This window comes from Opisthocomus hoazin, chromosome 2 (assembly GCF_030867145.1).
Source record: "Opisthocomus hoazin isolate bOpiHoa1 chromosome 2, bOpiHoa1.hap1, whole genome shotgun sequence".
Classification (NCBI taxonomy): Eukaryota; Metazoa; Chordata; class Aves; order Opisthocomiformes; family Opisthocomidae; genus Opisthocomus; species Opisthocomus hoazin.
In genome coordinates, this window is record NC_134415.1 from 10,555,905 (window position 1) to 10,580,383 (window position 24,479).

Here is a 24,479-nt window from a genome sequence, read left to right on the forward strand (position 1 = left end):
ATAAAATTAAATTAAAAGAACTGATTGTTCTTAACTTCTTTGAAAAGAACAAGCTGTTTATGATAGAAATTTCCACACAGAAGTTGAAGGCAGTCTTAAATAGGTGCCATTATCTAGAATGAACATGCCTGTGGGTCACCAAAATTGACAGAAGAGAATCCCTGGTGTGTTTCTCTTCCTCTGATGATCAAACGAATGCACTGCTCTCCAAAAGAGAGAGAAATTGCCTATTGGAGAAGTCTGATTTGTTGAACTGTAGTATCTGGGGAGAAAAGATCAACTAAACAGATAATCACAGGCTTTTATTAGAACTACAATTAGAGCTATCATTTATTGCAGAAGTCAAAATTAAATGTTCATGTGTGCAAATCCGCTTTAGACTTTTCATAGTATTGACATGAGACAACTGAAGTAGAGTGGATTGACAAATATATTCTACGTGTGCCTTCTCAGCAGTTTGGAATGCAGGCCTTCATTTTTTAAATTCTCTGCATTTACACTTCAGTAAACACTTGGATAATAAAGTCCATCCATGTTTAGCAGAAGAAACAGTTATTTGGGGAAAGCATGGCTGTAATTCCACAAGTATGTTTTTATAGGAAGCACCAAGTGCTGTTGAAGTGGTTACCGACTTACATGGCTTCTATGATAGCTGGGGATGTTGTAAAGATCTTACAAATGGTGTTTCTGTAGAGATTTTTACAGGGACGTGTTACGCAAAGCAGATGTGTTCTGTCACCTGTTGAGCTACGGAGGAGTGTTGTACAGAACAGAACCAGGACCCACGAAGCTCACTCTGCTGCTTTCCAGAAACGCTTTAGTCTGGCAGTTGGTTTTCCTCCTTGCATTGATGTGCGGGTGTGCTGAGCGGATGGATTGCTTAGATGGATTGGATGTAAAATACTAGATAGACTGGAAATAGCAGTCAGGAAAAAATGCCCAGATAACTTTCAAATGCGTAAAATATTTGGTACTCTACGTAAACATCTGATTTTAATAAAACAATGTTTTCATTGTAAGCTGAAATAAAAATGTATTTACAGAGTAGGCCACATGGGGGGGACTTCTAGCTAGCATGAAGAAAGATTTGTTAGTTTGGGGGTGTTTTAGTGGGTGAAAGATTAATTGTTTTGGAGTACACTGCTGTTCTTGACAGAGCTGTTTATGCTATATGCCATAGAATATATGCATACGTTTCCTTCTGTATGTATATAGATATACATGATATAATTCTTTCTAAATGGTGAGCCTATTTTAAGTGGTAAAATTATATTGTTGTGGGTTGTTTTGAAGTTTTATGAGTTAACAAATGAGTTAATTTCGCCCTACCCAAGTATTGCTTCTGATTTTTTTTCCTTGGCATGATCATCCGCAAATAACTTCATACAATATAAATCAATAATTCTTTAAATAATCAATATTACATCTAGCACTGAATGAAGGCCACGTTCAAATCCATTCCAGAATTTTAAAGAAAGAGAAAAAATAAAGTGTTAATATTTATTTGTGAATGAAGCTGATTTTATTCTTACTGTGTCTCATTTGGTGCTATGGCAAAAGCTGTGATTTATTTTGCTCTGTTAATACGTATATGTCAAATTCTCAGCTGCTGTAAATGTGTGCAGGCTCACTCAATGACAATGTCTACTAAATCTTCAAAGAAAGTCCTTTATGGGCTATATTATAGGTGGGGATGCCATTGCTACCTATTAGAGTGGTCTGGCTTTCATTATAAGTCCCTGTTATAACTTTGCCAAAATTTAGCACTTTATGCTGCAAGTTTTGTTGGGTTGGGTTCCCTCCCCCCCCCCCCAATTAGGTGTCTCCTTCATCTTGCCAATATTAAGAAAGAAAACAAAGTCTGGTTTTGCTCATGTCCACATAGTTTCATACACTTGAAATATGGAAAAATTTTATCAGATACATGTCTTGTTAGTTGTGTAAAGGATTTCTTTAATTTTGCCACTCTACAAGCTGTATCTCAGTTCCTGTTGCTCAGGAGAGACTTCGGGTGTAATTCTGAAAAGTTTTTCCTAACATTATACTGGCAGGTTGGAAAACAGGGGCCAAGAGAAGATAGGCAAAGGAAGATTAAGATGAATCACTAGGGAGGGAGTGAAGAACTGAGGAGATCTGGCAGGTGAAAATGTAGAGCATATTAGGTCTGAATCCGTCTCACTTCCTACTCTGCCTAAAGTAATTCCTCTCAGAAACTTGTTGTGAGCCTGGGGTATTCTTCACCTGGATGATCCTGTCAGCAAATAGCGGATCTTCTCAAACCTACGGTGTTTGACCTAAGCGAAGGGTGAAATCTTGCTCTTTGAGTGTCTTGTTCAGCCATGCCATGTAGTACAGTACTAGTTTTGGTTACGTGGCTGAATAGTATTTTTCATAGGATCCTTTCCATAGCTAGTGTGAACTGTGTGGAACGAGTGCAGTCCATAAGAGCTTAATTTCCTAAGTAATCATTAGCTGAGTAAAAAATGCTTTTATCAGTTGTTGCAGTACCTAAAAAACATGTAATTAGTGAAGCAGGAAGAAAAAGGATAGTTTCATGATTAAAGGCCACATACTCAAGAATGACAATAAATGCAATATTAAAATTGCACTTACACATTGAACTGTGTGCACTGAATGGGTTCAGTGGAAAACTGGTACGTAATCAGAACATCTTGATATCACTGTCAGCATAATGGGTATACAGAAGGGGTGAGCTGACTTGCATAGATTGCTTTCCTAACTTTTGAACAGTCATCTTAGAAGCCTTACTGATAATCCCCTAACTGTATTTTTGGAAAGTAATGCACTTGTAACTACAATGAACTCTTCAAGAGCAGACCATGTGTTTATAATCTCTCATGTAAACGAAATGAAAAGATGAAAGATATTTTCATATGGAAAGTCCACTATTAATCTATTGACAGTGAGATTTTAATCTCCCCCTTCCACCCTGGAAAAGAAATAATAGGTTACTAAAACTTCATTCTATTTCAAAAGCCGTAGATGCAAACAAGATGTATCAATAAAACTGTTTAGTTAATGCTTTCAGCATTTTTGAATTTTTAAGTTGAACGTAAAGAAGCTGTGGAAATGGAATACCCCTAGAAATAAAATGCCACATAAAATAAGTATAAATTAGTGAATAACGTAAATGTAAGGTAAGATAAAATTTTATTCATGTTTATTCATTAACAAGGAGTGATGTAAAGGGAAAAATAATTTTCTGAAAAGGAGGGTTTATTCCCTCTTCAAAGAGTGGAGGCACTGTCTTAAGGAGCTTTCTGTATCCACACTTACTGATCTATTATCTGTGTCAATGGCATAACTATTTGCTGCAATTTTATGTACTCTCTGGAGATACAGCTGGGGTTCTGCTGCCCCCACAGGCAGAAGTTTTAGAGAGCTTGACTAATGCATTGTTTTTATTTATAGAAGCAAATAACTAATAATGTAATGAAGTTATTTATGAAATTAAATGATATCTCACTTATTTGGCTTCTAAGAATAATTTGGTTTATGAGATGCTGTATAACTGTGATCTGTTTTTATCTCCTGTTCTCTTCTTTATATGGCTTATTGCATGTTTTCTTATTATGTTATTTGTTTTGTAACTGTATCTACAAAGTTCTCTTTGTTGCAAACAGTTTTACCTGACTGCATCTATATACCAAATATCTATACCTGTTCAGGCTTCCCAGGTTGATGTCCTCTAACCACATGCATTTCTTGTTCTTGTTTCCCTCCTGATCATATATTTTCAAGCTTAAAAACAAACACATGACCTTGGCATCTGACAATCTTGCAATCTCGTCTTGTGACCTAAGAGCTCTATGGGTTTCTCTGTTTTGCTTGTGCATCCTCTGGAAGGTTCTGCTGACATAACAGCCTGGTTTAGATGCTGTTGCTGCTTACGGATGCTGTATGGGTGAGAAAGGTTGTGTTTGTTTCTGAACCAGATGAGCCATGAGAGTGTCTGCCAATGGCCTCATTGTGTTTCTCTATGCTCTGGAAGACCTCTGCAGAGGAAGGTCTTACTGATAGTTTGTTCAAATAAAGAGTAAAATAGGCTTTGGATTGGAGTGAGCGAGCTGTGGCTGTTCTATGAGACTGAAGGCTGCATATCTGAAAAGCATAACATGAATCCTGAATCCCAGCAGAAAGACAGCTGGTACCCTGGGATGTGTAGAATTCTTGCTGTACCTGACACTGTCGAGTTACAGCCGTCTTTCCAGGGAGGTTGGTGAGCTCACTTTTCCATAGCCAGTAGTTCTACGCCTTTCAGATACTTTCTTCTCCATCTCTCCATGGTGCTTTTGACTGTCTCAGTGCAGTGGACGTTGTAATGTTGGATGAGATCAAGGGAAGAAGAAAGAATGAAAATGTGGAGATAGCAATATGCGTTTCTTCTCCCATCTCTCTGTCCACATTGATATTCCTAAGGAGGCAAGAAGTAGCGCTTTTTAGTACAGTAGTCTGTAAATTTGATCAAGAAGACTCAAATTGCTTCACAATTAGATGTGCATATGGATTGAATGTGTTTCACCTAGAAATGAGAGGTTAGTACAGTGGTCATGATGGTTTAGTAAAAAAAGAATTGTCTAACTTAAGTGTAAGTTAAACAGAACTTTACTGTTAGCGTGAAAATCAAGGTTTTAAAATTAAGAGATTTTTTTTATTTGTAGAAAAGTATTGATATTTCAGAATTTTCCTTATGGCTATATTTTGGTGCTTAGTGCTGACCTCAGTACAAACAGCAAGAACAAAAAAATCATTATATTAATTTGGAGTAGGTACAGTGAATAATGTCATACTTTTGACTGTAACCATATGTCCCGCTTTAAAAGTGAGAACGCTAAAGCTTTTACAGTATGCGGTGTTTGTTTTTTTGTTGTTGATATCACCTACTAGATGTCAAAGCGGATTCTCACCTTTCTTTGGGAGTTTTTTGGGTCTGGGTTTTGGTTTTTTTTAATTCGCATTCTTTACCCTTTCACAAGCTTCCTCCTTCTTCCATGTCTGTGTGTCTGATTTGAGGTGCGAACTTTTTATAAAATAATTAAAACTGTTAATTTCAAATGTATTTGGGCATGCAATATGTTTTGCAAGAGTTTGCAAAAAGTGTGTGTAGTTGCTTGCCTAGTTTGGCTACAAAGTGACAAGATTGTTCATAGCAGTTGGGCTGATCACCTGCAAGAACCACCTCCCGCGTGCGCTGCCTACCATGCATGACAGTTCTGGCTTTTAGACAGAGTTTCGAAGGAAATTTTAGCTTTTGGGGGTTTGTTTTTTATAAAGAGTTTATATTGTAGCTTCTGAACATGCGTTTGCGTTACTAACCCACAGACATTTTGACAGTTACGAACATACAATCTAAACATATAGAAATTAAACCTTAGGTACGCTGGTCCTTTAGCTGATGAAAGAAGCAATAACTATAATTGTGGTAAATGACAGTGAACTAAACTCTCAAAGAGGAGCTTTAGGTACAGAAAAATAAAATACTGTTTTTAAACTAAAGAATTTAAGCTTTGCTATTTATCTCCATCCCCTACTTCAGTCCTTAAAGTTAGAATACTGTTGTTTTTTATTAAGGGACATTCTACTATTGTTCAGCCATCTGTTGAGGAACACAATGCTTATCTAACTACTGTATATCTGAATCTAAGCATTCTAACTATTTTTTTCATCTGATATCATAAGTGAGGAATATTAACTGGGGTAGCGATCTCTAAAGTAAAATATTACTTCTACAGTAATAGTTTTATGATATTCATTTCAAACAATACTATTTTAGTGATAAAACAGCATAAAAAGGCATGAACTGTTTCTCATATATATCCTTAAAAGCTTTATTTATGAAAGCACAGTAGGGTAATAGATAAAATGAATGAAAAGTAAATATTATGTGTAATCTTTACCCTCAAGCATAAAGTTACAGCATCCGCAAACTGGCAGACACAGCTGCTTGGCTGCACTGATTTGCATAACATATAAACAACTTGCATCAACAAGTAAATGACAAAGAGAACTTTGAAACCTTAGGTATCTCCTTTGTAGATTATGAGACTCTTCAGTGGGGAAAGTAACCGGTTAGTTTGCAGAGGGGATTCCAGGTTTGTTCAGGGTACGAAACTGAGACGTGCTCAAAATTATGCTTTGTGAGTGCTGTTCTGTGGGAAAAGTTGTGTTCGATTAAATCAATATGTGCCGTCAGCACGGATATGCTGTTCGACAGCCAGGACAGGGTATTGGTTTGGGGGCTTTTGTTTTCTTTTTGTGAGCATTAAGTATAGAAATGTTTGATCTCCTATTGTACCAAAATGACCTCACTACTTGAAGTAGTCCCTGTTTCCACTCTCACAATTGCCATTACTAGCCAGAAGTCACTTCTGGATTTACCTTAAAAAAACAAAAAGTAAGCACACACACAAACCCCCCACTTATAAAGACCTAATATTATTCTGTTATATCTGTAAGAAATCAGGACATACATGTGAAAGATATGATGGGTCCAGTTCTGTGATTGCCAATTTTACATATGGAATATACTTGAATCCCCAGAAAAGATCTGTTGTCACAAAGGCTAGTGAGAAGGTGACTGCATTACTGCCCTGACCCTGCCTCTTAATGTCTTGCTTGGAACTTGGGGTTTCTGCATCCTGTCTGCAACAGTTCCAAGCTGTAGGCCTTTCTACAGTGGCGTCCCCCGCATGTGACTTTTTGTAACGTACAGTAGTTTTTCTTAACCAGCGAGAGCTTTGGGATAGTTTTGCTTAATGCTGTTGGTCAAAATCAGAACCAGAGAGCAAGAATAATTGCAAAATTCCATGCATTAACTAAATATTATTCTGGGGAAAGGGAATCTTCACATTTTTGCTTCGGGGTTCTCATCAAACATGTGTCTTGCATTACCTTTCACTAAAGATCTCTTTGACTGTTTTTGCTCGTGTTAAACAATCAGAAACAAATTTGGCATGTAGTTTGTTTACTGCTTAACAATGAGGACCACTCAACAATTAGAAAGTTTGTCCTAGCCTTTAGGCTGCAGATAATATCTCTAGCTTCCTTTTTATTTATTTTTTTAAATTTCTTTAAAGCAGAGTTCCAGAATCCAGACTAAAAAGGAGCTGTGTATTGTGTCTCAGGCTTTAGATCTTGTAGAGATTGAATTTATCAACCTTTTGTTGTTCCGCCTTTAAATGGCGTCACTTGTCTGTAGCCTGTAGGCCCAGACTATGCAGCTGATTTATTTTATTGTTTTATTTTTAAATGTGGGAATTGCTTTAGGCATTTATGCTAATATTCATATTTTCTGAATTAGTGTTGTATTGTTATAGCCATTCTATTGGAGGAAACTATAGTATTCATGCAGTTGACTGAAATGGGAATGAAATGCATAATAGAGATTAGTACAAAAGTTGTTGTAAAACCTACATTTTAAATAAAGCCAGACAAAACTGATAGCTGCTACATAAAAACGCTTGATCTATTTCTGTTCTGCACCCATTCACCTGGTAGCATGCTCTTCAGTACTCTTTTGATGATGTCGTTGTTCAAAATTTCAGCAGCAAAGACAAACTATTCTTCATGGGGACAGTGCCTTTTGTTTTTTCCCCCTTCTGATCACTGGCAAAATGTTGCACTCAGTAAATAATTATTCTCCTGTCCATCAGAAAAAGCAGCTTCTTTTTCCTGTTAACTTTCAGGCCAGATTCCTTTTAGAGTACATGACTTCAAGGGATTTACTAGGCCACTAAATCTGGTCCTGTAGCATTGACGGGAATCATGCCCCCTAAGATATTATGTTCTGGCCTACATCATAACAGTATAGTTAGATTATTTGGTTCTTTTTTCTCTAGTGTTGGTCCCCGTGTATTTGTAGACCTGGTCTTGGTAGCTCTCTGAGCTTTAGATTGCTAATGGGTGGTAGAAACATCAGTTTCACAATTTGAAGCTAATATCATAGTATATGGGTGCTGACACCTTTAGAAGTGGGAGAGTCCAAAGAACAGACTCCAGCTCATCCTTGCTCTTTGGGCCTCGAAGACAGAACAGTGTAGTTTTGCTTCCTCTGGAAAGGTCAAGTTGTGGACCCTGCCTGGTCCTAGGGACATTCACACCTGAATACAGTTGTAACATTGTGGGGAAGATGACTTAACAAAGCTATTTTACTCTGCTTTCTTCTTTTGTGTTGTTTTACTCCTGGCCAATATAGTAGCTTTCATCGGTTCCATTTCTACTTCATTTTTGCAGAACATGAGTGACAAGAAATGTAACTATGGCTATTTCCTTATAGGACTTTTGGAATGGCTTTGCATTCATTTTTTAACTCATTTTTTTGTCAGCTTTGGGTAGTATTCGTGTTCAAATCAAGGCAACAAAGGACTCCCTCTGTGTGCTGATGATAGCAGCAAGATTGAGTAATTCTATTATTGTGAGATGTTTCAGACTTGAGCAAAAAGCAGTAATGGTGAGGGCTGGAATCTGCTGTTTCCCCAACATCTTCCAAACCAAATTCAGTCTTGTCAGTGTTGTTGGAGTGGACAGCTTTAAGGGGAAGTTTTTGAATTTCTGTTATGTAACGTACCACACTGTTTCTCTGTGTTGCTCTGCCTTTTCTGGAGATATGGTTTGGTAGTAGCACCAGTTAGAGAGTTTCTGTTATTTTAGAGAGTTTGTACGTTTTTTTTTTTTTATATTCTGATAGAATGCAAGATACTTGTCTGGTTGTTAGTAGAGACGTACATTGCAATGTGGTTGTTGGAAAGACTTGGTCCGTACCTTGCTGCCCAAGATCTGGTTTATTTTATAAACCTTATGGAGCTGCAAATAAGTAAATAGATAATAGCTTCTTTTTACAACAAGAAAATCTCATGTTATTTCTCCCAGCTTTATCTCAGTTCCAGGTTTAAATGAGATTTATGTTCCATTTAAAAAACTAAAATTTAGAGTGATTATAGCCTATTAGGAGGATAATGTGGGATATCCGAATTATATTTTTCTGAATTACATTTCCCTTCAAATTCAGAGAATCCAACTATCGTATCCTGTTTCAGTCCATTTGACTTCAGGTTTAAATTACTAATAATATATCATATGGATTAAACAATTGCATAGGAATTTCTTGTGAATTTCTGACAGATGATGTCAATAGCTATGCCTTAAATTTAGGTCTTTAACCTTGTGAGTGGCAGTTATGACATGCTTGGTTTCTAATGTTAAAATTTTCAGTTCATGAGCAGAAAGCTGTATTTTCACTTTGCTGTAACTAGTTAGGAATCTGAGGGAAGGAGGACGAAATACCTGCATAATTGATGCTTATGAAGGTTTAAGGGGCGAGGGGGAAATAATTAAAAAAACAATTGGTCAGCCAACCATATCCTTAGAAAACCTCTACTGCAAGCACCGTGAGTTTCCCAAGTTTCCTCTCTTAAGCAGTCCCAGTGGCAGAGCTCTGGGGCAGGCTTTTACTTCTCCTCTTCCGCTACTGCTCAGGCATCAGGGTATAAACCTGTGTCTGAAAACTGAAGTGAACCAAAGTTGGCCACAGGGCAAAAAACATCTTGTGGGTGCTTTTGTTTTTTTAAGATGTGAATTGGATCATGTCATTCTTTATTCTGGCTAAATTATTTCTGATTATTTTAATCTAAATTAATCTTATTTCTACTACTTAATTTCTAAATAATTTGTGAGGCTGTAGATGATACAGCACCTTAGTGTTAAGATAGGAACAGTGTAACTTGAAAAAATACATGTATGCTTGCTGACTAAAAAGAACTTGAACTTACAGTTCTAATCATCTGGCTATTTTTCTTTCCTCCAAGTGATTCACAAAGGTTTTCTTCGGTGTGTTTAGTACAGTTTAAAACTCAGCAACCTGAGTGGATTAAATATTTACCTCTTCCATCTATGTAATGGTTGTATCCCTGCATTGAAAAGTACTTCATTCAGAATCACGTTGTTTTACAGATAAGGGTCCTTTCCTGGCATTACTTGCTTCTCATGCTGATGATATAAAATTTTACAGTAAGCTGAATTCAAACAGCTTAGAGCCCTGTTGAAGACAGTCTGTGAATTACTTGTTGCTTTTATGCTTGCAAAGTAAATATATATGAAATTGTACTTTAGTGGCTAATTTAAATTCTCTGAAGTAAGACAGTTTGATGGCTTGATTTTTATTTTTTGTTTATTTTAAAAACAAAAAAAAGCTTTCAGACCTTTTATATTTGCTAAAAGTGATCAAAGAAAATCCCAATATGTACGTGGTTGTTTTGCTTTTTAAATAAAATTCATATTGGCGCCTACTACGTCAAACATTCAAATAAAATACAAATTCTCACAGTTTTAGCTTACATCAAAGATGGAAATCATTGTGTGGTTTTGGAAACCAAAGCAATTCCAAGATAGACACAGTTGGAATTTTTTTTATATGACAGCCTGTTTCATACACTTAATAACATCAGTGTGAAGTTGAAAGTGTGCATCCTAATGAAGGAGAAAGCCTAGGGGAACTTTTATAGTGACTCTTTTAGGATTAAGATGCAACTAGGTGACATAGTTACTTACACTTGTAATGGATTTATGCAGCAGAAGAAAACTTAAATAATGAAATCATTTTTAGATGTGTATATAGACTACAGGGTACTATTTCTTGAATTTGTCATTAGTAATGCAAACTATCTTGTACGTTTTCCTGCAGATTAATACTAACGGTTGGGTTTCTTTTGGCAGGTTGTCAAGTTGTTAAGTAACAAAAGATCTCAAGCTGTTGGAATATTAATGTCTAGCCTTCATTTAGACATGAGGGACATTCAGCATGGTAAGTGAAAGAAGTATCATTGATTGTAGCTCAGATCACATCATAAATAATCTGGAAATTCTAATTTTTTCTACCTTTTGATAAGTCAAATAAACTAATAAGAGGCTTTTTTTTACAGTATTTCTCTGAAAATTGCTTGTTCTGACATTTATTTTCCCATGTCTAGTAAAATATTCCCATGTCCTGTATAGAAAAAAAAATAGTTTATTTGCAGAATTGCCATCTATAGTTTTTGGCGTCAGTTATCGAAGTGATATAAAATATAGACCCTTTGATTTTTGTCCTTCTGAGGAAGAAAGTGTGATGTGTTGTTTATTTTGATTTTGATAGCCTCAGGACATATCCAGAAAAGTGAATTATAACATTTAATAAATTTGCTATATAAAATAATTCCTATATTTGGGTTAGCCCAGACTGTGGAGTTCTTTCATCTTCAACAGCTTTTTTTATAAAGGGAGATCTTTTCGGGGAGTGTAATACTTTTCACATTTATGCTAAGAGACAGTAGTGCAAAAAGGTGAAAAGTGGAATTGCATTTATATTCAGAGCATCCCTTATGTTTCCCAAAGGCTTTGGATAGATTTGAAGCAGATTGAATTATCCTGTGAAGTGCCAGCCTATCTATTAAATAAATGTGGTTTTGAGTGTAACACAGGCTTCATAAATCACAAAAACATCTTGTGAACTTTCTAGGCTACATATTTACAGCCATGCATTCAGTTTACTGTGATTTGCTTATTGTGTGAAATTATTCATAAGTAGAGCAAATTTCAGAGCACTCTGTCAGCTAGTGAGTAACTCTTAATCACAGTTTAAAGTTTTTATTAAACTGTTTTGATGGTTACTAGACTTCCTCAAGCTGAAGCACTTAAGATGGTAGTCATAGAGCAAGGCGCCAGTACTGGCGCCAAGAAGTACTTGGTATTTCCAAAGCTGGCAGATGTAGTTCAGTTAAGTCATAGAGCAAAATCTGAAAACAATGATATGGTCCTTTCCTTCAGTCAAATATTCAACTTGGTTTCAGTTAATAATGAGAACCTTATGAACAAAGGAGTCCGCCTAACATCTGTGTCTGTGGTAAAGCCAACACAAGTTCATTGAAAATTTGCTTGCTTAACATGCAACACTAACAATAACATGGCATGAATGTCAGTAGTTGAAGGGGTCAAACAATATTATGCTTAACCTTTATCCTATTACAATATTAAGCACACATGATCATTTAAGAGCTGTGTGCAGATTTCATATATTCCTCTTTCAATAGCTGTTTTCTAAAACCAAAAGTCTTTGCAAAGGGGAATTTAGTAGTGTTCTTATTCCCTTGCTGTGCAGAAGTGATTGAACAAACATGAGAGAACTTTTGTCTGATGGGAGAATTTGTGGAAATGGTTGGAAGATCCTGCTGTTAAGAATGTTTTGTTGGAGTTTTTTTTTGTTTGTTTTTTTTAAGAATATAAAATAGGCGTGGAGGAAAAGTAGTGAGGAGCAGGAAAGAAATTTGCATGGTGGGGGCAAGGAAAAGAGAGGAGAGATCTCACCAAGAAGTATTTGTGGCATCAGTCACTCCATGCAGAGTTCTCCGAGTGATCTAACCATAGAGCCGGTGGAGAAATTGTAAAATCACAAGCCCAAGTATTTAGCTTCAACTTTATGTAGGCACTATTTTTACTTGCTTGTTAAAAAGTAATATACAATTTGAGTTTTGTAGGTTACTGGTTTATCTGCTGCAATTTGAATATACTAATGAGAAAGTACTATCAAAAATTAAAATAATGTTAAAGAATGCCTGCATTAGCAAAAGAGGCAGTTATATAGTTGCACCTTAATACATTAAGATTTAAGATGTACGACAATAACTACAGCAAAAAATATCTTCAGTGTTCTTTGTCCCCTGGCCCAGGGATTTGGTGGTGGACTTTATTTTTTTTTTTTTTCCCTGTTTAACATACAGTGGCATGTACATTTACCCATAGCTCACTCAGTACAACACAAGCTATGTTTTTTCATAAATTTAAAAGGCAGTCAAATGAAACTCCTCCCCCCCCCGACAATTTGTGGTACTAGGCAACTTTGTTTATAGGCTTTCTTGTAAATATTCCCTATATTACATATAAAGTGTGTGTGTGTGATGCAGTGTTCATACAAATTGCAGAAGAATTATAATTTTAGTATTACTATTATTATTTCTCTTTTTTTACTGGCCATAAAAAAAGCACTCAGAAAGAGAGAAACGTTCCACGCAGTGTGGTATTCAGTCCATTTCTTGGTTTACATGCTATTGTGTTTTACTTTTCTAATGGTTTAGACAAATTTCAAAGTGTTACAGGAAAACAGTTGTGCTGGGTATTAATTCACGTAAATTTAGGATTTCAAGTTTTAATTCATATTGTGTTTCACTGAAGAGCCTAAAATAACTTGAAACCTGGGCAAATATCATATTTAATCTCTTAAATTTTTTTCTTTGGTTGACGTTTTTTGGTGTTGGGTTGTTTGTTTTTTTTAAGATATAAAACATTGGTGATATACTGTCTGCAAGGAACAATCCTTGATGAAAGATTGTTTTGGAAACTTGAGACTTTGAGTCATTTGTGATAGTTTTTTAACTAATCTTGAACACTTGGCTACTTTTTCATGCCTGTGTGATCAGAAGGCGTTTAACGGAAGATCTCAGAATATTGTAATAGGTGCTGAATAGCTTGCTATGATGATGATGATGATGATATCCTTGTTAAGTGTCTGCTTGTAGAATTGCATTTGTCTGCTTCTGACTTTGCAATAGGTTTAGTAAGCTAAACTCCCAAACTCTAGCTGCTTTTCAAGTATTCTTACAGTGTGGAAGGAGTAGAAGCACATTTGTACTGAACTCTAGTACATCTTTCGAGTAGTGCTTTAAAGTAGGGTAGGTTGATTTTTGTTCTTGTTATGGGGCTTTTTTAGCAGATTCTAATTGCTAACAGAACTCCCACTATTTTACACAGTCTACCCTAGATCTGTAAGAAATGTTGGTCCCTTTAGTCACAGTGCCATTTCTCTGTTATTAGTACAAAATAGAGTCCTCTTCTCATGGTTTTTCTGGTTTCACACAAGATTTTACTGACGCCTGTTTTTCACAATCATCTATCAGCTATGCAAAACACTTGATCCAGGCATTTTGCTTGCTTTTTTATTTTTGCTATGCCGCAAATATCCTTTATCCAGTATTATGTTCCCACTGGAAATGTAGCTGTATTCCGCTGCATGACACAGCCAAAGCTTGAGAAATGCCAAACAAGCACTTTTACATATTTTTCCCTTATACCTCAGATTTTCTTCCTAGAGAAAAGAGTTTGGTTTTAACATTAGCCTTTTGGGTTTTTTCTGAACAGTTCAGAGATGCAACGTGTGCTTACATTAGAGATCCAACAAGACTCCAGTTAGCTGCATATAGTAATCTATGATGAACACTCACACATTAATATATAATTGCATGTTAAGCCTGCGTCTGCGTTTAGGGACAGTGTCTCTTGGGATAGCTCTTTTTAATAAAGTTGTCTGTCATCACATGAAACATAACAACTGTTTGAAATTGTAACTATGTTGCAGAGAATATGGGTGTTAGTGCTTTCGACAATTCCCCTTGCTCATAAAGATACAATGTATCCTCTTCTGTGTTTAAGCCTTTGTGGCTGTTAACACGTGCAGTAAGAACAGTGAAAAATACTTCTGTGTGGGTGTAAAAATAGAAGGAAAAAATTACACTGAAGCTGTCAGCCAGAAGAAAAGAAAATCTAATATTTCATGCAGATAAATATTACATTTACTACACAGATTTATAGCTAGTATTTATTTCCAAAATGGAAATTAACCTGTTGTTTGCCAAAATCATCTTCGTCTGAGCATGCCTTGTAAATGTTGAAAGTAGAAGTCTGGAAAAACAGCATATGCGATTCTGTCTTTTGACATTATCTAGAATCTTTTTTAATTCAGTAAGTTTCTCTTAGCAGGGTTTATAATTTCAGACACCGTCTTACCTCTGGCATGGCTGCAATACTCTAACTGTATTTCTGTAAGGTTTTGTGTAGCACCCTGTGGTTGCCCTGGCTCTGTTGGAAGTAGTTGGGAGGTTTCTGCCTCTGGATTTTGGACCACCTTTCTCACATCCTCATTTAAAAAGTCAGTTTTCCCCTCCTCTCTGAGAAACTGTTGGTCTACAGAATTTGATGGAGCTACCTGTCCCACTCTGACAATTAAAGAAAAAAAAACCACCAAGCCCCTATGAAAGACCAAGGCTCTTTTCATTACAGCCCTTAAACTCATCGTTGGTCTGTGATACTAGGAAAGGAGGTTATATAGAAGAATGTAATAGGAAAAATAGTTGTGGAAAGGGCAAGCAAATTCACCTAACAGCTAGTAAAGACCAACCTTTTAATCTGGATTTAAGATTATTTTACTGAAAATTGTATTTGTGGCAGAGCTTGCTCTGCTAACAGAAGTACAACTTTGAACAACAGGTATATCTTCTGCCCTGAATTCAAGACAGAGGTGCAGGAAGTAAGTGTACTTTAAATGTTAGTGGGCAAAAGAAAGGTTTATTCTTTAGTATTTGGCTTTTAGTGACAAAGGAACGTGAGAAAATCTTGGTTTTGTTTTCTTACTTGACAGCTCACACTGACACTTAGAAACAATGAACTAGGAGAGACTTTGTCAAAGGTTAAATGAATGACTTCACTGGAGGGGGAGGATAAAATGTCTCTTATGCTGCATTATTTAAGTGTTCTGTGCAGGAATCCTCCACGCATTGAGGTATCACGCAGTCTCAGTGGTCATAGGTCCAAGAGATGCTCTAAATGGAAAGCAATCAGGAAAGAGTGACCCAACATCTGGAAAATAAGACTCATGATTAGTTTATCTTATGGAAGGTCCAGAGGTGATCTGAGCATTATTTGTCCTAATAACAATGTATGTATATAAGCGTAATGATTTGAAACTCATAATACTGATTTTTTTGTCAAGAATGGGTAACTTCCCAAAAGACATTTTACTGTTTAAACAAGTTATGAGGACAAAACAATGCATGATTTGATCAATTTTTCTGGATATTGTTATACTGGAAGATAAAGCAGTTGCCAAAAATTGTTCTTTCTGTCCATTTAAGTTCTGAAAAAAATCCTGGATGTAAGAAGATATATAGAACACTTTACACTTGTCACCTGACATAAAATATTTCATTATGAAAGGAATGATTCATAAAAAGATTGCAGTCAATGCAGGTTAATTACAGAGTTTGAAATTTTACCTGTTATTTCTGGCTATTAATTGAGAATTTAAGTTCTTTAAAAATTTTTTTCTTAATCAAAAGTTATGCATTCAGACACCTAAAAACTTAAAAGATTATGGCTTCAGCTTCCCCTCTGATAGCCTTTCCAACGTGTTTAGATTCTTCTGAGACACCACCAAGGAAAGATTCGTTCGTTCAGCATTTTTCTGTCCTGTGAACTAGCACTTCCTCAAATCTTTACACCATAATCCTAAGACTTATTCTTCTCTTTCTTCTTAGCTTCGTGCTACCATATTCATTATATTATGCCTGCTATTAGATTGCAAGCTTACACATTTTATTTGTGTATAATTACTTTACAAGCTCCTGTTGTGAAATTATGGTTAAGGAAAACAATGGAATACACACAATTACTTCTATGAAAGGCAGACTAGAGTTGGAGTGCCACATATATGTATTGCTGCAAATGTTTCTATGGCTTTGATGCTGTTGTATGCCCACAGTGTTCTGTACTGAGCAGCCAAAAGCAATTCTGGAGCCCTTGTCTGGCCCCTCCTGCCAGAGGCAGCTGGTAAGCAAGGACAACGAAGCACCTTGGAGGCAGGTGGGCTTTCTAATGGCTGTGGCATAAACCTCTGAGCTGTGGGTGGAGGCCCTGAAAGCCAGTCCTGAGGATTGAAAGTATGCCTCAAGTCCTCTTTCTAATCTTTGAGATTTTCTGAAGTTTAGTTCACAGTGACCAGAGGCCAATAAAGCAATAGCAGCAGTTGTTAAGGAAAACATAGAACCTCAGTTATCATTTTTTTTCAAGTATGCATGCAACACGTCAAGATAATGAAGGACAAATATTCATATCACCAAGAAAGGAACTGAATGTTTCATGACAAATTCTTTTGGAATTTACTATTTAAAATAAATTTATAAAATGAAACCAGTTTTGTATAATGCAAAATACATTTTAAAGAAGTTAGGTTTTTTAAATGAGGAAAGTCATATTAAGTTTTTTCACAGTATTTGAATCAGCAGAGACTAATTGCTGCCACATTGGATAGTTTGGATAATTAAAGATTTTTGTTGTTGTTAAAAACATACGAATGTAATTTAATAGTGAAGTTTTGTAAGAAACTGTAACTGCATTGTTTGTCTGTCGTTGCAGTTGAAACAGTTTATTTTTTTCCTTGGAAGTCTGATTAGCTTTGGAACTTTGAGAGAAAAGTTTCAGGAAAGTTCTGGTCTCCGAAAGGAAAAAAAGCAGTACTGTTATTTCTCATTTGTGTACCGCGTAGTCACTCATAAGAGCGATGATCAGGAAATTCTAAGCATAAATGCAACAAAATGTGTGTTATTAGCATTAGTACCATGCTAAAATTGAAGTGAGGGAGGGACAAAAAGAGCACCTGGTCTCCTTTCGGTAGCAGGAGTATTTTCCAGTGAAATGAAAATTAAAAAAGGCTTATTAATTGACTAAGACCTTCCAATAACGCAGTCATGCTTTTTTCATTAAATGGAAAGGTTTAGAAGAAAAGGATGTTTGCCACAAGAATCCATTTGTGACAGGTTCATGCGTTTGTTAGATTTGAATATATTCGTATACACAAAAAAATGTGTAAAAAAAATTATGCCACTTACATCTATATAGCCATTAAAATCTAATTGAAATACAAGGTAGTTAAAATGAGGATTTAGTAAAACTTGCAAGGTGAATATTTTACCTTTCTGTGTTCAGTGTACCTATTTTTAATGTATTTTTCTTATCATTCCTCTTTTAAGGAAGTGACTAAAACTATATGCTGTATTTGATGAAATAGAGATCTACCTATCTTCTCTGTGGATAACCAGGGGAAAAAAACCAAAAGTTGAGTGGCACTACTGCTCATGAAGTAATATTTATAGGACTCTGTTTTATCTTTTTGCAGTAGTTGTCTTTCTCCAAATTGGAAAGTTTGTGTGGAACGACTTTCATTCGCGTATTCTTCTGGTTCTCCTTGTCACCAGTCTGCAGTCCGTAGTTCTCTTCCTTCTCTTTGCAAATGAGATGCCTCACTTTGTGTGCTGTTTTCAAGATTTATGTGTGCCGTATGCCTATGCCATGGTATCGCATCGTCTTCTATTTCAGGCTCCATTTTTTCTGTATTGTTGCTGACGTTCTGTTGCCCTTTAACTGTTGCTAATTATTGAGCTTGTGTTTTCAGAGAACTATGAAAAAAATCTGTGTGTCCCTTTTGGGGCAGTAGTTGCTAATTTTGTATCCATCACAATGTTCTTACAGTATGAGTTCTTTTTTTTTTTTTTCCATCTACTTTGCGTGTGACACTGAATATTTGAGAGATCCTTTTGCACATGTTTGTGGTCAGCTTTAAAGTGGCTAGCTTTTATTACCTGCCAAGGTTACCACCTCGCGTTCATTAAACAGCACACAAACCTGCAAAGATCCTAGGAAGGCTCCACAGCTACAGCCCTTTACTTTGAAAACTGATCATTCTTTTTTGTAATAGATTTCCTGTTTCTTTGAGCGGGCTTTTTTTTTTTTTTTAATCAGGGTAGAACTTTCCTCTTATCCCACGACAACATGATTTTTTTTGAAGCCTTAGGTAAGGATTGTAAGGAGCCTTTTGCAAATCCAGCATCAGTCTGATCACCCTTAATATGCCTGTGTTGACTCCATTAAAGCAGTACTATTTAATTTGTTGCTCATGAGTGTCTACTACAAAATGACACGTTACCGCTCTTTCTCGTTGCATTGGTTTATCTGTATGTTCTGAAAAAAAAGCTGTTCTTCTGTATAATACATAGACATTTTTCAGGCACATAAGTCAGACCAACTGGTTTGTAGCTTCCAGCACTGTCTCGGGAATCCTTTTAAAATTTGCATTTGTATGTTCTGAAACTTGTTCAATTTGAGGCGGTGCCCAAAACATATCACTCGAGAAGCTCAGAACTTGTCTGAGAACCTCTTTGACCTTTTCTGTGCTTGTGAATCCTAGCACAAATACTTTGCTTAACCTTTTCTGATTCTCTTTCTTTTGTGCTCCTTTCACAGCCAGATTATCTGCATGCCCAACTGTTTCCTGTCAGGCTTCATACATCTGATGTGTTTGAAAGCAGTTTTATTGCTGACTTTATGCATTTGGCAAGTTGGGTTTAGACTTTTTTGTTCTTTTCTGATTTACACTGAACTTATGAGACTTTTTGCCTTTCTGCTTGTTTTGACTGTTCTCCACTTTTTGAAGAGTATCTTTTATTTACAGGTGTACCCTATGCTCATATGTTTAGTTGTATATGTGGCTTTGCAGCGTAGGAATACTGGGGGAGTGAAAAGAGTAAGGGGAAAAAAGGGGTGCTTTTGAATTTTTCAGTTGTTGGTTTATTTTTTTTTCTGAACCTTTAATGTAGCATCTGTAAGCTTCCTTGCAACCTCCAAGCTTTTTTACCCTTTTAACTGGCTTCTCGTTTTAATGTAATTCCTCCTTGTAAAGTCTATTTTTATGGTGTTATTTTTAAAAATCTTTTCCCCCGTCCTATAAAGAAATTTCTTTTAAGATGGTTACGGTGCCTCCAGCTGCTTTGCACACACATCCAGAAGTAAATTGAGCGTTGCTTCTCCCCTTTTGGTATTTCTGCCTAGTTGCTTAGAGTAGTAATTGTAACATCCTACAATGTAGACTCTGCGTGATGTCTCAAATATATTTGATAGGTTAAACCTTCTGCTATGACGCTTTCTATGCTATGCCTATTATCTTACAGCTTTGACGGTTTGGAAGTCGTTATTAATGTGCTTGTTGATTGATCGGTAGTAGAGTGCTGACTGATTTTTCTATTCAGACGTGAAACCCCTCAGCAGGGAATGTGGCAGACCTGTTACAATCATATCGGAACCGACTGAGGCTTCCTTCTGCAGTTGTTCCCACTCCTCTGCGGTAACCGGTTACGGCACCGCGTACGGCCTCGCGTTATTAGCACCATGCTGGTTATCTTCCTTCCGTGGCTCTCGGAACAGTCACTAACGCACCAGCAAACATAACTTTGCCCGTTACACGCCTTAGAAGGCTGGAAGCAGCTACACGGGCGCGCAGCCTGGCCTTTGCCTGCTGAGCTCCGCGGCTCCGGGACGCGTTTGGGGCCCGTCCCCGTCGGTTTGCACCGCGGCCCCCCCGCGGCCACGGGTCCCCGCGCCCGGCAGCAGGTGGCAACAGCGGCCCGGGAGACGCCAGCCCGGCCGCCGGCAGAGGGGAGCGGGGCCCGCCGGCGAGGGCAGGGCCGGGCCGGGCGAGGCGCTGGGCCTGGTGGTTTCGCGCCGCTCTCCCGGCTGTGTCCGCGGGATGAGGGGGGAGCGGTTGGGTTGCTGGGCCCGTCCGCCGCCGAGGGTGGGAAACGGGGCCGGGGAAATGGCCGCTACGGGCCGGGAAATCTTCTCCTGCTGCAAAAGGCGTGGAAGGCCGGGTCTGAGCCGCCGCCGCGGCCGGGGCCGGGGCCGCCGTGTCGGTGTTCCGCGCCTGCCGCTCTCCGAGGCGCCAGGTTTTCTCCTGCTTTTTTTCCTCTTCTTGCTCGTGTTCTGCCGTGCATCCCTCCGCGGTGAGAGAGCGAGGTGATCGCCGCTGTTCCACAGGAAACCTCCGCGAGCGACGCATGCTGGATTCCATTTCAGCGTGACATGGTTTCAAGCTGCAGTTGTCTTTTAGCTGCTTGGATGCGAGATACGGCTCCGTGGCGTTGAGCTGAAGGCTCTTGTAAAGTCCTCAGCAGGCCAAACCCTGTCATGATGCTGAAATGTACACGCATAGGTGATTCCAAATAACGTGTGGTGTGGGGTGGTTTTTTTTTTTTTCTGAATTTTTCTGAATATTTTGGTTTTCGACGTATCCAGGCATTTGGTTTTGTTGCAATCCCAGCCCTAATGTCCTTCAGTTATTAATACCAGCTTTTGAGAAACATTTTGGAGCGTGAAAAAAGATGAAGCTCAAACCGTAAACACGCATCCTTCTGCCCTCAGTTATCACAGTATTGTGATTTGAATTAGTAAAGCTGTGTCATCTGTCATCTACCTAGCCAAAAATCTTTTTGCGTTATTTTCATAATCCCACCACACTTAGAACGTGTACTAAATATCACAAGATCATTACATCATTTTCTCAGCATCTGTAGCTCTTTAATACTATAACTTCAGAATATTTGGTGAAAGGCTTAACGTGCCTTGTACATGAAATCCCTGGTGGTTATCCAGACTTCAGCCTGGGCAGACATGTAGAATACCAGGGCACATCTAAACTTCTCTCTGCTGTGTCCAAAAATAAAATTTTAATTTGATTTGGAGGATAAATTGAGAGTATGGATTTTTATTTCAGTGAGATACTACCATCTGACAGAGGGAAATTTGCTTTTGAAGGGAGACCTCTCAAATGTTTTGTGTTTGTAATTCTTGAGCAAGAAAATGTGTATTTTGACTTGTGATTGCAACAGTTGACCCTACAGCAATTATAGGTAAATAGAGATTTGCTTTGCCGGAGTTCTGAATCCCTGTAAGTTTCCACATGGTGTTTTCTAACTAGCTCTACTACTGCAGGTGCGGGTATCATCATGCACAACTGCCTGGCTAGAACCATAAGCAAGGAAAGCTTGTTTCTCAATGATTGTGCATGTCTTCATGGCTGAAAGAACTTTCAGTACTTTCTGTTGTAAATCATCAAAAGGTAGCAACATACACGTAGTCTTTGTAAAATGATTTAGGCTTCTTGATGTTAGAGAAGACTAGTAGAGAACTTCAGAGGGACCTAGCAAAGGGCAAACACACAGCTCAACTCCAGATTTTTAGAAAGAGCATTCCAAGCGTTTAGTCTGGCTGCTAAATAAGGTGAGTCATGTAATATTGCCTGCTAATTTCTGCCTCAAGCCATTAGTCTGTGTAAATATGAACATTTTAGCAGTATAAATGATCTTGAGTTGTAGCTGAAATTCTGACCCTTCAACCTTTTGCTTTCTTTGAAGTCACTGATAGTTTTGCCATTGACTTTGAGTCTAGGATTTCATACAAATACTTTAAGTGATGAAGAAGTCAATGTACCCATGAAACATTGTTCAAAAAGTTAATTTTCCTCACTTTTAGCACTTAAAATATTTTTTCCATAGTCAGATTAATTTATAGACGTCCTTTATTCTTTCCTGCTTTTGGTCTGCAAAATTATGGAGCCATCTACTTTTGAACATCTCCTCGTACAGGTATGTATAAGAACTCTAATCAAGTTGCCTCTTAACTTTCTTCTGTATAGGCCAAATAGACCAAGCAATTCAACAGAAAGATGAGTTCTTAAGGTTATTGTGCCATTTTGTTTATTAGTCTCTTTGATATTCCAACAGCTACAGCTGTAGTCCAAAGATTGTTTTGACTTCTAGCTGCTCCTTGAGAGACAGGGAGCCTTGCATTAGTCATTGATCATGGTTACTAAAAGAGTAATCAAGACAGTTCTTTGAGTGAGTTGGAGTCTGCTCAGGAAAGAGGAGCTCTGCCATTAGCATTGCCACATGGACTTCACTGAGGAATAACTACTTTTAATATATTTCTTTTTGGTGTTGGTAAAGATACATTTAGTTGCAGTAAGCTGAGAGCAGATTCTTGTGGAAACCGAAGATACTCTCTGTTCTGGTAGTGTTTTACAAGCCATTAAATTTCCAGATCTATGAGTTAGGCAGTTGTTAACTCATTTAGTGTTGACACTTAAGTAATTTAATGGAAGTATTCTAACTTGCCAGCTGCACACCCCTGGAGCTCCATTAACTATATACCCACTGTGGGTAAATTGAGAGCATAAAAGCTAAGATCCTAAGTTAGCTGCTTGATATAGAGAATATATTTTTTTGAAAAAATACATGTTTGGTATCTACCCTGCTGACTTTGTCAAATAAACATGCAGAGTGCTATATAACCGTATAAAACTGCTATATCCTTGCCGTTATTATGAGGGATGACTTGTGGTCACTTCATCTGAGACACCTATAATAGCAAAAAAGTCAAGAGGTTCAATGGTGTATTAGAAGAATGATTAAAGAGTGGAATGTGTATAAAGGAACATGGAAAGATTGGAACAGTTCGGAGGTGTTTGGGGTCACAGAGTAAGGTAAATAGGTCAGAGATCCCATAAGAAAAAGTTAGTGTCCTTCTAGTGATTATGATGTTAGAATAAGCAATAAATGCTTCTTCCAATAGTTGGAATGATTTTAACCTAAATTTATTCTTGACGTTGTGTTACTTTAAAACTAGGTTTCATCTTTGCCAGTGAACTACTAGATGATTCCAAATAAATCTCTTCTTCCTCTTCCTGCATTCTGTTTATCATTTAGAATGAGCTTCCTAAAGCATGAAATAAAAAGCTTGTCTCTTTGCGTGTGGGCTGGACTTCTCAGAGTAGCCATGGCTTTGTTTACTTTGAGCTACTGTAATGAAAATAGATAAGCTGGAATTAAACCAAAAGCCAGCAAATTCGAATTCTGAAAAAACCCACCTGTAATTAGAAGTCTCAATTAGTTTGAAACCTGAAGGCTTGTTTGTATTCCAAAGAAGTCTTGCTAACTTATTCCAACTGCACTTAGTAAGAGATGCTACCTTGTTCTACAAAGTTTGACTTGCATAGATCCTTTGACTATCACGGTTACACCGTCACTGGTACCACAGTTAGCCCATGGTACTCACGGACATAATGTCATTGAAACAGAGACTGAAAAGTGTCAGAGCCTATGTGGATCTAAAAGAAAAGTCAAACACTAACGCACAGTAAACCCAAACTTTACTTCACTTGACTCATGAATACGAAGCTATAAATCATACATATCTGCAGACAGATTGATATGCAACATCACATCTACTGCGTATGTTGCCCTGCAGCTGATCTGTTTGTGCAGTTTGTTTTTATAAAGTGCACTGTAAATACATACCGTCACATAAACATCTCAAAAATATATTCCTCAGATATCCCAGTCTAGTAGTCTCCCCACCAAAAGTGATATAGTTGATAGGTGTGACAGGTGTCCTTCTGTGAACCTCTAAGCAGAAAGCCCGTGGCATGCTATACTGCCTGAACCAGAAAGTGCAAAATCTTAGTACAAGCTGATATTGAAGTAAAAGCCAATAGTGGTTTTTTTTTTACAACAGTAATTTTATTTTCTGTAACAGAATTTCTTATATGCAAAATATATCTATATGTCAATGATTATTTTTATATTAAAATCTTTTCTTGAAACACTTTTTAAGACACGTTTAAGGGACAGGAAGTTAGCCTAGAGAACATTAAATCCCTACTAGAAGCATGAAGTGCAATTTAAAAAAAAACTTATTTAGATGTGTCATATCATTTGCATTTGTGTATTGTGTGCCTTAGGTAGTGTTTTTGGAGTTATCGTGGTAATCCTTTCCAG

General features: G+C 37.4%; 1 protein-coding gene across 2 annotated transcripts in view; it reads left to right on the forward strand.

Annotated features, from left to right (window-relative positions):
• FMN2 (formin 2) overlaps window positions 1-24,479 on the forward strand; it is a 163,237-nt gene that overhangs the window by 60,379 nt on the left and 78,379 nt on the right. For both annotated transcript variants that reach the window (XM_075412496.1, XM_075412505.1), the window contains one exon: window positions 10,732-10,819. In XM_075412496.1, the coding sequence (XP_075268611.1) occupies window positions 10,732-10,819 (88 nt within the window). The remainder of the gene's footprint in view (window positions 1-10,731; window positions 10,820-24,479) is intronic.